At 42.1% G+C, this 15,682-nt stretch overlaps 1 protein-coding gene across 2 annotated transcripts in view; it reads left to right on the forward strand.

Moving 5' to 3' along the window:
* uggt2 (UDP-glucose glycoprotein glucosyltransferase 2) overlaps window positions 1-15,682 on the forward strand; it is a 400,098-nt gene that overhangs the window by 276,075 nt on the left and 108,341 nt on the right. For both annotated transcript variants that reach the window (XM_078545909.1, XM_078545910.1), the window contains exons 27-28: window positions 6,569-6,648; window positions 10,859-11,048. In XM_078545909.1, coding sequence (XP_078402035.1) covers window positions 6,569-6,648; window positions 10,859-11,048 — 270 coding nt within the window. The remainder of the gene's footprint in view (window positions 1-6,568; window positions 6,649-10,858; window positions 11,049-15,682) is intronic.

The raw sequence follows: 15,682 nt of genomic DNA on the forward strand, positions 1-15,682 counted from the left end.
ATTTGGATAAGCTCAAGGACATCAGACAGAATCAACATGATTTTGTGAAAGGGAAATCGTGTTTAGCAACTTATTGGAGTTCTTTCAGAAAGTAACATTTGCTGTGGATCAAATGGAACTGGTGGATGTACTATACTTAGTTTTACAGAAGGCATTTGAGAAAATGCCACATCAAAGGTTATTGCAGAAAATAAAAGTTCCTGGTATAGGGGGAAACATATTGGCTTGGATAGAAGATTAGCTGGCTAACAGGAAGCAGAGAGTAGGCATAAATGGGTCTTTTTCAGGTTGGCAAGATGTGATGAGTGGTGTGCTACAGGGATCAGTGCTGGGACTCAACTGTTTACAATTTATATAAATGTCTTGGATGAAGGGATTAAAGGGATGGTTACCAAATTCGCTGATGACACAAAGATAGGTAGGAAAGTAAGTTGTGAAGAGGACATACGGAGGCTACAAAAAGATATTGGGCAGAATATTGAGCTCGGTGGGCAGGTGCTCGCCCGACCCGGCAGAGCATAAAATGATGCATGATGACGTCGGGTGAGCATTCCAATGTCATCGCGTAGTCCCGCGATATTTCGGCGCGCGCCTGCCGACAATTAAAAACCTTTTAAGGCCATTAACAAGGTAATTAATTTCAACTTTACGCTGCCCATCCAACCTTATGGTTGGCGGGGAGGCAAAAGCGCCAAGCGGCCTTTGCACTTTTTAGGAAACCTCATCCATGGGTGGAATGAGGTTTCCTAAAACAAATGAAATTAAAATAAAAAATTCACACAAATTAAAAACATGTCCCTGCTCATGTGATAGAGTCACATGAGGTGACATGTTTTATGACATTTTTATTCTCTTCATTTTTTTTTTAAACAGCGCTTCATCTCTCTGAGGCAGCTCCGTGCCTCAGGGAGATTGAAGCGCTCTTTTGCATGCATGCACAAAGTTCGTGCTAGGCCTGCTCGCCCACCTCCCTCCGCCTGCACAGGCAGCACTGAGCACTGCCACTTGCGTTCCACGCTAGGCGGGCCTTAATTGGCTCGCCCACGTAAAATCGTGGTGTGATGCTGACCACGGGTGGCAGTTGGCTTCCCGATCGCCCCCTCCTGCCCTGCCGAGCACTCCTGCCAAGGGTAAAATTTTGCCCATAGATAGGTTAAGTGAGTGGGCAAAGATCTGGCAAATGGAATATAATGTGGGAAAATGTGAAATTGTCCACAATAGTAGAAGAATATAAGAGAAGTATATTATCTAAGTGGCGAGAGATTGCAGAGTTCCGAGTTGCAGAGGGATCTAGGTGTCCTAGTTCATGAATCACAAAAAGGTAGTATGCAGGTACAGCAAGTAATTAGGAAAACTAATAGAATGTTATCATTTAATGCACGGGGAATTGAATACAAAAGTTGGGAGGTTATGCTTCAGTTGTACAGGGTACACTTTTAGAGCACTGTGCCCAGTATTGGTCACCTTCTTTAAGGAAAGATGTAAGTGCATTAGAAGCACTTCAGAGAAGGCTAACCAGACTAATACCTGGAATGGGTGGGTTGTCTTATGAGGAAAGATTGGAATAGGCTTGTATCCTCTGGAGTTTAGAAGTGTGAGAGGCAACTTAATTGAAACCTATAAGATCCTGAGGGGCCTTGAGATGGTGGATGTGGAGAGGATGTTTCCTCCTGTGGGTGAATCTAAAACTAGGGGTCACTGTTTAAAAATAAGGGGTCGCACATTTGGAGACAGTACATAGGAGATTCACAAGAATGATTCACGCGATGAAGAACTGTAGCTATGAGGATAGATTGGAGAGGTTGGGACTGTTTTCCTTGAAGAAAAGAAGGTTGAGAGGAGACTTGATATTCAAGACCCTGAGGGGTGTGGACAGGGTAAATAGTGAGAAACTGTTCCCACTCAAGAGAGCATCAAGAACCACAGGGCACAGATTCAAAATAATTGACAAAAGGAGTAGATGTGATGTGATGTGAGGAAAAAATTTTCACCTCGAGGATGATTGGAATCTGGAACAAACTTCTTGAAAGGGTGGTGGATGCAGGTTTGATTGAGGTATTCAGAAGGGAATTGGATTGCTACCTGAAAAGAGAGAAAGTGGAAGGGTACAGGGATAAGGCAGGAGAGTGGGACTAGGTGGAATGCTCTTTCAGAGAGCCAGTGAGGACTCGATGGGCCGAATGGCCTCCTTCTGCATTGTAAAGACACTGAAACTGTGATAGAACAGAGAAATGATTAGATGAAAAGACTTCACTAATAAGTTGACCTTTATTGCACCCTTACAGCTATCACTGTGGAGTTCTCTCAGTGACAAATCCTGCTTTTTTTGTCGCTCTTCCAACAGAGGAAGCCCGTTATGCCTGATCTTTGAGCTATCCAATTAAACCATAGTCCTGCTCTTTCCCCATAGCTTTAAAATTTTCCCCCAATGAAGTATTTATCAAATTCCCTTTTGAAAGTTACTATTTGATTTCCTTCCACCACCCTTTCAGACAATGCATTCCAGATCATAATGGACTCAGATGTTTACAGCACAGAAGGAGGCCATTCAGCCCTTCATGTCCGCACCGGTCAACAAAGATTGGACTAAACTAATTCCATTTTCCAACGCTTGGCCTATAGCCCTGGAGGCTATGGCAAAGCAAGTGAATATCCAAATACTTTTTAAATGTCATATGAGTTTCTGACTCAACCACCCTTTCAGGCGGTGAGTTCCAGGCTCCCACCACTCTCTGGATGAAGAAATTTCTCCTCAACTCCTCTCTTAGCCTTCTACCTCTTACCGTAAATCTATGCCTGCTGGTTACTGACCCCTCTACTAATGGAAAAAGTGCCTTCCTATCCATGCTATCTATACCCCTCATAATCTTATACATCTTTATCAGATCCCCTCTCACCCTTCGCTGCTCCATGGAAAACAGCCCCGGGCTATCCAATCTTTCCTCATAGCTCAGACCCTCCAGCCCAGGCAGCATCCTGGTAAATCTCCCCTGCACCCTCTCCAGTGCAATCACATCCTTCCTATAATGTGCTGACCAGAACTGCACGCAGTACTCCAGCCGTGGCCTAACCAGCGTTTTATACAGTTCCAGAATAACCTCCCTGCTCTTGTATTCTATGCCTTGGCTAATAAAGGCAAGTATCCCATATGCCTCCTTAACCACCTACCTACCCTGCTACTCCCAAGAATCTGTGGATATGCGCACCAAGGTCCCTCTGATCCTCAGTATTTTCCAGGGTCGTACCATTCATCGTGTAATCCCGTGCCTTGTTAGCCCTCTCCAAGTGCATTACCTCACTTTTCTGGGTTGAATTCCTTTTGTCACTGTTCTGCCCACCTGATCAGTCCATTGATATCCTCCTGCAGTTTACGGCTATCCTCCTCACTATGTACCAATTTTTGTGTCATCCGCAAACTTCCTGATCATACCCTACGTTTAAGTCCAAATTATTTATGTGCACCACAACCAGCAAGGACCCCAGCACCGAGCCCTGCGGAACCCCACTGGAAATAGACTTCCAGTCACAGAAACATCCCTTTACTATCAGCCTCTACTTTCTGCCCCTCAGCCAATTTTGGATCCAACGTGCCAGTTTGCCTTGGATCCCATGGGTTCTTACTTCCTTGACCAGTCTGCCATGAGGGACCTTATCAAATTGCTAAAGTCCATGTGGACCACATAAATGCATTACCCTTATCAACACTCCTGGTTACCTCCTCAAAAAATTCAACCAAATTTGTCAAATACAACCCTCCCTTAATAAATCCATGCTGACTCTCCCTGATTAGCTCGTGTCTCTCCAAGTGCAGATATATTCTGTCCCTCAGAATTCTTTCTAGTAACTTCCCCACCATCGAGGTTAGACTGACTGGCCTGTAATATCCTGGCCTATCCCTTCCTCCTTTTTTTAATAATGAGACAACGCTAGCAGTCTTCCAGTCCTCTGGCACCTCACCTGTGGCCAGAGAGGATTTGAAAATTACTGCCAGGGCCCCTGATATCTCTTCCCTTGCCTCTCTCAACAGCCTGGGATACATCTCATCCGGCCCTGCGGATTTATCCACTTTTAAGGCCGCTAAATCCGCTAGTACCTCCTTCTCTCTATGTTAATTTCCTCTAATGTTTCACATTCCTCCACCCTGATATCCATACCTGCATCGTCCTTTTCCATTGTGAAGACCGATGCAAGGTCTTCTGGGTCCACATACAGATTACCACCATGGCCCCTAATTGGCCCTACTCTTTCCTGAGTTATTCTCTTGCTCTTTATATATTTAAAAAACCCCTTTGGGTTTGCCTTTATTCTACCCACCAGTGCTTTCTCATGCTTTCCTAATTTCCTTAAGTCCCCCCCACCTGCACTTTTTGTACTCCTCTAGGGACTTTGCCGTATTGAACCCTCAGTATCTGCCATAACCTCTTTTTTTCTTAATCCTAACCTTTATGTCCCTTGACATCCAGGGTTCTCCGGACTTGGTCCCCCCATTTGTTTTTACGCGAACATATATGCCCTGTACTCTCGCTATTTCCTCCTTGAATGCCCCACTGCATTAAAAAAATCTCTTGTCTCCTCTCCTCACCTTTGGCTCTTTTGCCAATTAATTAATATAACTGTGTCCTCTGATTGCCAATCCATATACAGTAGAAATAGTTTCTCCTACTTTACTCTATCAAAACCCTTCATGATTATAAATACTTCTACCAAATCGCCCCTTAACCTTTGCTACTCCAAGGAGATTGATCTTGGATTCTCTAGTTTCTCAATGTGACTGAAATACCTCGTCCCTCCTCTGGGGTAATCCAGTATCTCCATGTCTAACCTATTTTGGATGGTGGCCTATATTAAAGTACAAGTGTGCAGGATACTCTGTAATATATTGCAGAGCCCCTCCTGACCTATTAAAGAAATGTAAGGGTTCTTTAAGGCCCCTGGAGATTCCTCTGTGGCAACTTGGCAGAGGCATGTATTTCATTGTAGCACTCCATAATTGTTTTTCCTGCATCTGATAAAGAGTATTCTTTCTCACTCACATGCCATCTGTTCACTTGATTACTCTCTTTAAAGGCGCCAGGAAAGGCAGAATTCCTGACAGAAACTGCATTATGGAAACCTCCAGCACGACTGACATTGATGTATCAAACAATTGAGGTTAACTGTAGGATCTTGTAATGTTACATGGGTGTCATATACTCTATCTGCATGTTGGCGAACCCAGTACTGGGGAAAATCTCAACCTAGATCAATGCCCAGCTGCTGCCCTAAAACGTTTGTCAATAACATGATGGGACCCTAGATAATATTAAACACATTTTCTGTGGCTGTTTGAAATAAGCCAGCATCGTAAAAATTTGAATGCAGTGCTAACTTTCACAACTCCAGGCAGAGCTGTGATATGAGCAAATTAACTTTGAAGCAGGTCTTCATGCAATAGATAATTCAGCTTCCCCATTGCCTCTTTGTTTAGATGTAGTCTTCTTAATGAGACCTTTATGTGACTTTGAGGCCTGTACATTCTTTGAGGGGAGTAATATCATGTAGGGCGCAATGTCCTTATATGCTGCTTCACTTTCCTTCACTTCACCTTGCACTGCTCTTTCTCTTCCTTTCAAATTGTAAACAGAGAACTTCCCATTGAGAATTCCATACCTGGATCTCAAAGCTTTTGAATGCTACAAAAACTTGCATTTATATAGCATAGTAAAATGTCCCAAGGCACTTCACAGGAGTGATAGTGACTGACATTTGATGACATAACAATAGTGGAGCAATTAAAATTGGGGATACACAAGAGGCCAAAACTGGAGGAGCACTGGGATCTTTGAGGGTTGTAGGGCTGCCAGAGGCTACAGGTATAGGGAAGGCCCATTTGAAAACAAGGATGAGATTTTTAATCTAGGCATTGTCAGACCAGGAGCCAGTGTAGATCAGTGGGCACAGGGTGATGGATGAATGTTTTCGTTGCGAGCTTGGTTGCATGCGTAGAGTTCGGATGAGCTCAAGTTCAGGGAGGGTGAGGGTCCAGTCAGGAGAGCATTGGAATAGTCAGGTCTAGAGGCAACAAAGGCATGAATGAGGGTTTCAACAGCGGATGAGTGTTTCAGCAGTAGATTAGTGGAGGTATGGGTGGAGACAGTTGATGTTACAGAGGAAGAAATAGGCAGTCTCAGTGATGGAATGGATGTTCAGAAGCTCGTCCTGGGGTCAAATACGACACCAAAGTTGTGAACAGTCTCACACAGTGGTCAGGGAGCAGGACAGAGTGGGTGAGGGCAAATATATTTTGGTTGTCACGCAGGCTCTCGGGCTGTTAATGCCAAGGTCAGCTCTTTGCAGCTGTAAGGAATTTGTTTAAGAAAAAGTTGATAGGTACTACACCCGGATGCAAGCCTTTTGCGAGGCAGGTAGTTGACAGCCCATTGCAAATTTTGATTAAAATGTAATCAAGTATGTGACTTTTTTCTGTTTTCTGTACAAAATGTGAAACTAAGATTTTAATTTGATAAATCATTTTTGTCTGTCGTAAAATCAATATCATGCAAGATGACAATATTTGTTTTTCATTCAGGTGTTGCATCGGGTGATCAATATGAAACTGAAAGTGCTCATGAACTGCAGACCCAAACTTTCTGAGATGCCTTTGAAAAGGTGAGAAACCCTTGCAAATCACTCTTGCCACTCAGCGGAATGTCATTATGCTAATCCCCTAATTGAGTAGTTAATTCATCATAATCTACTCTTAATTTTCTTGTTGACAAAAGAAAACAGCAAACAAAAGCACATTGTATAAATTTTCTTCACCTTTACAGCATAGAAGGAGGCCATTTAGACCATTGAGTCCATTCTGCCTCTCTGCAGAGCAATTAAGTCCATTAAAGTTGTAATTGTCCCTGATTTTTGTTGTCTGTCCAACCTCACAGATGGGCGAATTGGCCAGGCGACCTTTGCATTTTTCATGAAACCTATGGACAGAATTTGTATAATGTGACTTTTTTCACATTATACAGGCAACTGTTTGTGATGCTTAGACATTTTTGTTCTGATTTCAAAATCTTTATTTAATACTTTTGAAGTCTTCAGCTCCCTGAGGCATCCCTCTACCTTCAGGCTGGCTGGCCGTTAATTGACCTGCCAATGTGAAGTCGTGGTTGTGGGCCAATCACAGGTGTCAGTCTGTTCCCTGGCTGTTCCCAGACCCACCGATCGCGCCCGCCCGCCGACCTGAAAATTCTGCCCCTTATGTCTTGTCCACAACATACTTTCCTTTGTGTGATCTGTATATTTAGCTACCATGCCTTCACTCCTCTCATCTAAATCATTAATGTAAATTGTAAAAAGTTGAGGCCCCAGTACAGACCCCTGCGGCACTCCACTCGACACATCCTGCCAATCAGACAAAGACCCATTTATGCATACTCTCTGTTTTCTGCCAGCCAGCCAATCTTCTGTCCAGGCTAATATATTACCCCCTACACCATGAGATTTTATTTTCTGCAATAACCTTTGATGTGGCACCTTATCAAATGCCTTTTAGATATCCAAGTATGGTGCATCTACAGGCTCCCCTTTATCCACAGCACATGCCACTCCTTCAAAGAACTCTAGTAAATTGGTTAAACATGGTTACCCTTTCACAGTACCATGCTGACTCTTCCTTATTAGCTTGTGTTTTTCTAAATGTCCAGCTATAACCTCTTTAATGACCGACTCTAACCCTTTCCCCATGAGAGACATCAACTATAGACTGGTCTATAGTTTCCTGTTTTCTGCCTCCCTCCCTTCTTGAATAGAGGGGTTATATTTGCTACTTTCCAGCCTGATGGAATCTTTCCAGAATCTAGGGAATTTTGGAAAATTAGCACCAATGCATCTCTTTTAAGACCCTAGGATGAAGTCCTTTCTGTTCCCGAAGACTTGTCAGCCCACAGTTCCATCAATTTGCTCAGCCCCTAGTGATTTTAATTTCATTAAGTTCATCCCCCCCCTCCACCTCCTGGTTTACAGCTATTACTGGAATGTTTTTTGTATCCTCTGTAGAAGCAAAATATTTGTTCATTTCATCTGCCATTCCCTTATTATCTGCCATTAACTCCCCATTCCCACTCTCTAGAGAAGCGACATTTACTTTACTACTCTTTTCCTGTAGAAACTCTTGTTATCCATTTTTACATTCCTAGCTAGCTTCCTCTCATACTCTAATTTCTTTCTCCTGATCATTCCCTGATGTTCTTTATATTCTGACCAGTCATCTGACCTGTCACTCATCTTTGTGCAATTATATGCTTTATCCTTAAGTTTGATGCTTTCTCTAACTTGTTTAGTTAACCACGGTGGTCGGTCGGTCCTCCCTTTAGAATTTTGCTTCTTAGTAGGAATATACTTATTCTGAGTATTCTGAAAAATCCCCTTAAATGTCTGCAACTGCTTCTCTATTGATCTATCCTCTAGCCTAGCATCCCAGTTCACTTCAGATAGCACAGTTTTTTGTATTTTTGCTCACCATGTTGTGGATGGATCAGGCTCTTTGACTCTGCGCCACTTCAAGCCTTCAACTTTCTGCAATGGACTTCCACTCACTCTGGTGGATTCCTCACTTCCAAGTCTATAGTGAAGTTTTTTCAAGTTTTTTCCTTAGGTGCGCATCTCTCTAGTTAGGCTTCAGTTGATTTTATTTTCTCATATCTTGAGATGCTGAACCAGGGTCATGCATTTAGCTGCCACCTTTCATATCGCCACAGATCACCTATCTCTATCTTTTAGGTGCTCTCTCCGCTGCCAATGTGCTGTACTTTGCGGATAGCACTGATATCCCACCTCTGCCAACCATGTTGTAATATGGTACGCAATGGTGTCTCAATGATGAGATCTTGAGAGTTGTTTATTCAAACATGAAGCATTTATTGTTAACCTTTAACTATATACAGATCCAAGGTCTGGTCATGCATGGAGCTTTCTAGACTTTTTCTCAGTCTATTACCATGTGACACTATACATCATACTGTGGTGCTATTCTCCATTAATCCATTCCCACATTAATCCTTGCTCTGCCGAGCACATTACAATGTCATGCAGGCACATCATACAAGGATTTTAGTCTTCATATAGACTGAACCAAATCAAATTGGCAAAGGTAGTCTGGAGTTTGTAGAATGCTTTCCTGGACCAATATGTTGTGGAAGCAACTAGCGATTGAGCTGTTTTAGATCTAGTATTGTACAATGATAGAGGATTAATTAGTAATGCCATATAAAAAGATCCAGTGAGAAATAGTGCTCATAATACAATTGAATTCCACATTAAGGATAATTTTTTGCTACCAAGGTGAGTTAGGAAATTTGCAATTTTTGCCTTGGTGGGGACAGTGCAGAATGAATTTGGGTCTGTCAACCATGAAAGCATGACCTTGGGGGCAGGTGAGTGCCAAGGCAGGCTGGTTAGAGGGAGGTCGCCTTGGTTCTCTGGGCCTGCATGCCAGTTGTAATAAAAGCAATTAGGCCCTCTGACAACCCCTCCCCCCCCACCAACTCCCCATTTCCCCTCATACCTCCACTGCAAACACTTCACACCTATTAATCTTGTCCAAATAAACATTGAGACATTGACAAAAGAGACCACAGATATAACAAATTATCATAATCTCTTAAAGATATCAATCAATCAAAGTCAGAAATTCACTTCACTTGTCACAACAGATTCCCTACTGAGCTACTGCTTTTATTGGTTTGGGCTCCCAGTCAAGCATGCATAATGAAGACATGTAGAATGTGAAATATTTGAAGCCTCTGCCAGTAATACTTAACTCTCTGTCTGACTGACACTTCTATAGGATTGTAGAACAGCAATTTTTCCCCAAAGCCTGTTCACCATCTACAAGGCACAATTCAGGAGTGTGATGGAATACTCTCCACTTGCCTGGATGAGTGCAGTTCTAACAACACTCAAGAAGCTTGACAGCATTCAGAACAAAGCAGCCCACTTCATTGGCACCCCTTCCACAAACATTCACTCCCACCATCACTGACGAACAGTAGCAGCAGTGTGTACCATCTATAAGATGCACTGCAGAAACTCACCAAGGCTCCTTAGGCAGCATCTTCCAAACCCATGACCACTACCATCTAGAAGGACAAGGGCAGCAGATACATGGGAAAACCACCACCTGGAAGTTCCTCTCCAAGCCACTCACCATCCTGACTTGGAACTATACAGTGCTATTCCTTCACTGTCGCTTGGTCAAAATCCTGGAACTCCCTCCCTAACAGCACTGTGGGTGTACCTACACCATGTGGATTGCAGCAGTTCAAGAAGGCAGCTCACTACCACCTGCACAAGGGCAATTAGGGATGGGCAATAAATGCTGGCTTAGCCAGCGACGCCCACATCCTGTAAATAATTTTTTAAGAAACCTGAAAATGACCCATTTATCCCAACTCTGTTTACTTTTAGTTTGCCAATCCTCTATCCACGCTAATATATCACCCCAACACCATGAGCTCTTATATTGTGCTGTAACCTTTTATGTGGCACTTTATCAAATGACTTTTGGGAATACAAATACACTATATTTTGATCATTGCAAGTGTTTTACTTACATGGTTACTGAATGGTGATAGCGACCTGGATTTTTGTGGTCAGTGGTGAAGGGATGGCGCTCATTATCATGAAGTGTGAGTAGGCGATTTTTAACTGAATATAAACATTTTGATAGATAGACCAGATTAAACTTCCATTTTCAACACAATATTTATAATAATAATCCATACCAATTGCATTTGAAGATTTTTTTCATAAGGTGTATGGATAGCTCTTTACCATTGTGCAGTGCACAGAAACTCAGTCTATTATATTCTGTCCACAGTTTTTATCGGTTTGTGTTGGAGCCTGAACTGGTCTTCACAGCTGACAACAATTTATCAGCAGGACCTATGGCCAAATTCCTCGAAATGCCAGAAGTACCCTTGTTTACCCTTAACATGATTACGCCTGAAAGTTGGTTGGTAGAATCTCTTCGCAGCCCAATTGACTTGGATAATATTCACTTAGAAGAAGTAAGTATCTTTTCAGAGACAGAAATAAAATTCTTAAATTGTGCTGCAATGTATCTTGCACAATAGGGCAATTTGCTTCAACAAATAATTTGCCAACTATTACTACTTTGCGTACTTGGAAATAATTGCAAAGTACTTGGTTAATAATACAAACTACACAATATTATACATTCATAAAACCTATTAAAAACCAATGGTTAGGTAGTCTTTCAGATGTTTTTAATTACTTCTTTTTCTTTTTGAAAGGAGTGAGAATTTGTTTTACTGACGAATCGACTGCTTTTAAAATGCCAGTTAATGTTCAAATAACTGTCTCCTATTCCATTGCTGTTCGAAATTGGAACTTGGAACTGCCTGTGTCTCACTGGGGTCTGTGCAAGAATTTACACATTCTTTCAATAAGCTTTAAAAGAAAACACCCTGATAGTTTTGACCAAGTTAAGATTTAAAAACAATTGAAGTTCTGAATTGCGACACATAGAGCGAGAGATTATCTAGGGTTGTAAGAGGAAGAATGTGGAAGCGGTAGTAATGACAGATTCTATAATCAGGTATAGATGTTTTTTTTGCAGTCATGACTTGGAGTGTTGGATGATGCCAAGGAGCAGGTGGCAAAACCTCTGGAAAAGGAGAAAGATAAACCAAAATTCATGATCTATGTTTGAACTAATGGCATAGCAAGAAATATATTTGAAGTCTTCTGAACAAAGTTTATGGAGTGAGACATTAAATTTTAAAACCAACAAGACTTCCAAGGCAGTAATCTCCAGATCGCTTCAGGTGTAAAGCACTTGTATAGGCTAAGGAGAGGAAGATTTGGATGGTCAAAGAATACCAGTGGGACTGATGTAGGAGGAAAAGGTTCATGTTCGTGAAACAAGTTGTGGACCAAGAGAAATTATTAGTCTTTGTCTTAACTGGACCGATGTCATTGTAAAGAAGGTGTATTGAGCTGTAAGGAAGGATTTCAACTAACATGGCGTGGGGTGGAGGAAATCCTGTGACTAGGAAGGGAGTATAGTATTAATAAAGCTGTTGGAGTAGAAACAGAAAGCTTAGCTGAAATTAGTGAGAAGATATTAACAGAGGAGAAAGGACAATAAACAGTATATGAGGTAGTGAGAAATTGTAAATAATGCTGTTGTAGAAGGCGAGAGCAACAGCAGCGCCATTAATAGCACAAGCGTGCGAGAGCAGCACTGGAGCCATTAACAGCGAGAGAGTGAGGGAGCAGCAGCAAGGCCAGCAGACGGGGAATGGCACTAAAGGAATTGCTAATTCAGACAACTGGTGCAAACATGATGGGCCGAATGGCTTCCTTCTGCACTGTAATTCTGGGATTCTGTAAAGGGCAAATTTATCAAAGGATAATGCAGAAACCCAGGTAAAATGAATAAGAGTCATCATTACAAAAAAAATGTAGTTATGTTTGAGTGATATAAATGCGAATGCGAAAAGCAGTCAAAACTAACTTGGAGAATTAGCATTAATGACATGATATAATACCATAGTGTCATTACGGCACAGAAGGGAATTGGGGATGGCCAATAAATGCTGGCCTATCCTGTGAAAGAATTTACAAAGGCCATTCGGCCCATCAAGCCCATGCTGGATTGCTCTACTGAAAGCCAGGCAGTCGCATTTCCGAGCTCTATCCTCATAGACCTGAAGACTTAAGTGACTACCCAATTTCCTTTTGAAATTATTCATCATCTCTGGTTCTACTGCTCTCATAAGCAATGACTTCCAGGTCATTAACACTCGCTGTGTAAAAAACAACTTCTTCCTCACATCCACCCTGTATCACTTGGTCAAAACCCTAAATCTGTATCCCCTAGTCTTTCAAGCATCAGTCTGCCTTATCTAAAGCTGTCACAATCTTGTACACCTCTACCAAATCTCTCCTCAACCTCTTTTACCCCAAGGAAAACAAACCTAGCTTCTCCAACCTAACCTTGCAGATAAATTCCTTTATCAATGGAACCATTCTGGTAAATCACCTCTGCTTCCCCCCAAGGACCCTCACATCCTTCCTAATGTGTGCTTGACCAGATTGGAAGTAATATGCTAGATGTGGCCTAACCAGGGCTTTATAAAATTTCAGCCTAACTTCACTGCTTTTGTACTCAAGGCCTCTACTTATGTAGCCTCAGGTCCCATATGCTTTGCTAACTACTCTCAATACGCCACCTTCAAAGATCTATGCATATGAACCCCCAGGTCTCTCTGTCACTGCACATACTTTAGAACTGACTATAAGTCTATATTGCCATTGCCTTTCCCTATCCCTACTGCCAAAACACATCACCTCACACTTCTCTGTATTAAATACCATCTGCCACTTGTGTGCCCATTCTGCTAGCCTGTGTCCTGTTGCAGTCGATTGGTATTATCCTCATTGTTTGCCACACGTCCAAGTTTTGTATAATTAGCAAATTTTGAAATTTTATTCTCTATTCCAATATCCAAAAAAAAGTCACCCTAGCACTGACCTGAAGGAAACTAATGTAGCTAATGTAATAGCTATTAAGTATGGAGCAGGCATTAAGAAAATTAAGAGGGGCTAAGAGCAGTTACTCAGACTGGAAAGAAGATGGGAAGCGCTGATCCACAAAAATTGGTACTGGGACCACTGATGTTCATCCTTTGCATAAACAATTTGGACTTGAAAATTGGAGTACAATTTCAAAATTTGTGAATGACACCAAATTAGTGATTATAGGTAATACTAAAACAAAATTGTAGAATGACTGACAAATACATTTCGATATAGATAAGCATGAAGTTGTAGATTTTGGTAGGAAGAACCCTTGGAAAATAAGAACCTAGGTGGAGTGGATGAGCAAAGGGATCTACATACATTTACACTACTAAAAATAGGAGTGCTATAAGGCTTTTAAAAAAAAGCAAAACAAACACCAGTGTTCATTTCTTGAAGGATAGAAATGAAAAACAGATAAGTTATGCTAACCTTGTATAGAGCTTTGGTTATATCACACTTGAAGTACTGTCTATATCTCTGGCCTCTATATTATGAAAAGAATAGAGGCACTGGGGAAGATGCAACAAAAAAAAAATGACAAAAATGATATCAGAATTAATAGATTATACCTAATCCTATGCTGTTAGAATGAGATACTGGAGAGCTTCCTGAACTCATGGGGTCGCAGTCTATTCCCACTCAACTACTGACCACTCGTCTTCCCCTCCTGGTCCCCATGTTAGTGGATATTGTTAACAGTTCTCTTTCTTCAGGTGTTGCCCCCTCTCCTTCAAATCTGCCATCATCACCCCTTCCCTCAATCCCAATGCCCTTGCAAATTATCGCCCCATCTCCAACCTACCTTTTCACTCTTTGAATATGTTGTCTGCTCCCAAATTGTGCCCATATTTGCCAGAACTTTGTAATTGAAACCATCCAATCAGATTTCCACTCTTGTCACAGTACCGAAACGGATCTTATCAAAGGCACAAGTTACATCCTATGTGACCGTGACTATCCCTCAAAAGCAAAATAGTGTGGATGCTGAAATCTGAAATTAAAGCAGAAAATGCCTTTTTTCCTGAGCAGTTCCACACATGCCATTGTTACTATGTGGTTCATTGGTTCTGTGTGAAAGGGTATGGAAGGGCTTTGAATTTCCATGGAGGTTATGGGGGACCATGGGGTTGAGTCGAGGGTTGGGAGGGGGTGCCAGGCAACCTGCGTGGAGAGAGAGAAACAGAGTTAATGGCCCGAATTTTTGTGGAGTCGGAACGAGTCAGAAGTCATTTAAAAATGGCAGGGAGGACCAATTCCTGCATTCCTGCCCCATACCTGTTGTCACCAATTTTCGCAGGTACTGAATAAGGGTATAGGTTCTGAGCCCTCACCCTTCATTCCCAACCTGGCCAGCTCCATTGCAGGGGTAGGCATCTTTAGCCCCCCACAATTTTTGTGGAGTTGAACAAGCTTCTGGTTGACTCATGGTTCATGGCTCTTCAGAGGAGTCATGAACTGTCATCTGGATTCAGGAGCCTTTTGAAAGGTAGGTCCAAAAGGTCTTAACCATGCCCCGCATGCCTCTTCATGCTAATGCATGCCCATTCTCCATGGCCCCTTTCACTCCCCCATGCCAATTGATGACCCCACCAACCCCCATGGCCCCTCTTGCCCTCCATGACCTTTACATGTCCATTCACCCTGTATACAGTATGCACAGAGCCAAATAATCATAAAGTAACAATGGCATGTGCAGAACTGCTCAAAAAAATCACCCATTCACAGGTCTTTTGAAAGAAAGGTGTAGTTCCTACAACCTTATAAAAATGTCAGGCAGACCACTGAAGTCTCAATAACAGAGGTTTAAAACACTTGACACTTCTTAATCTTGTGCAAATAAACATTAAGGCATTGACAAAAGAGATCACAAAAAGAACAATTAATAACCACTTAAAGATTTCAATCAAGCAGTCAACAGTTCTCTCCAACTGGAAAACACAGACACCCCTGCTGAGAAAATCCTTTCATGAATCTGGGCTCTCAGCCAAGCATGCATAACAAGTACAGTGTAAGCTCTTTCAGTAGCCCCTGTGGCCACTTCGAATCTGCATCTGGGTTGGTGGACGCAAATCTACCCCTCATCCATGTCCTG

Source organism: Cetorhinus maximus, chromosome 7 (genome assembly GCF_964194155.1).
Source record: "Cetorhinus maximus chromosome 7, sCetMax3.hap1.1, whole genome shotgun sequence".
Classification (NCBI taxonomy): domain Eukaryota; kingdom Metazoa; phylum Chordata; class Chondrichthyes; order Lamniformes; family Cetorhinidae; genus Cetorhinus; species Cetorhinus maximus.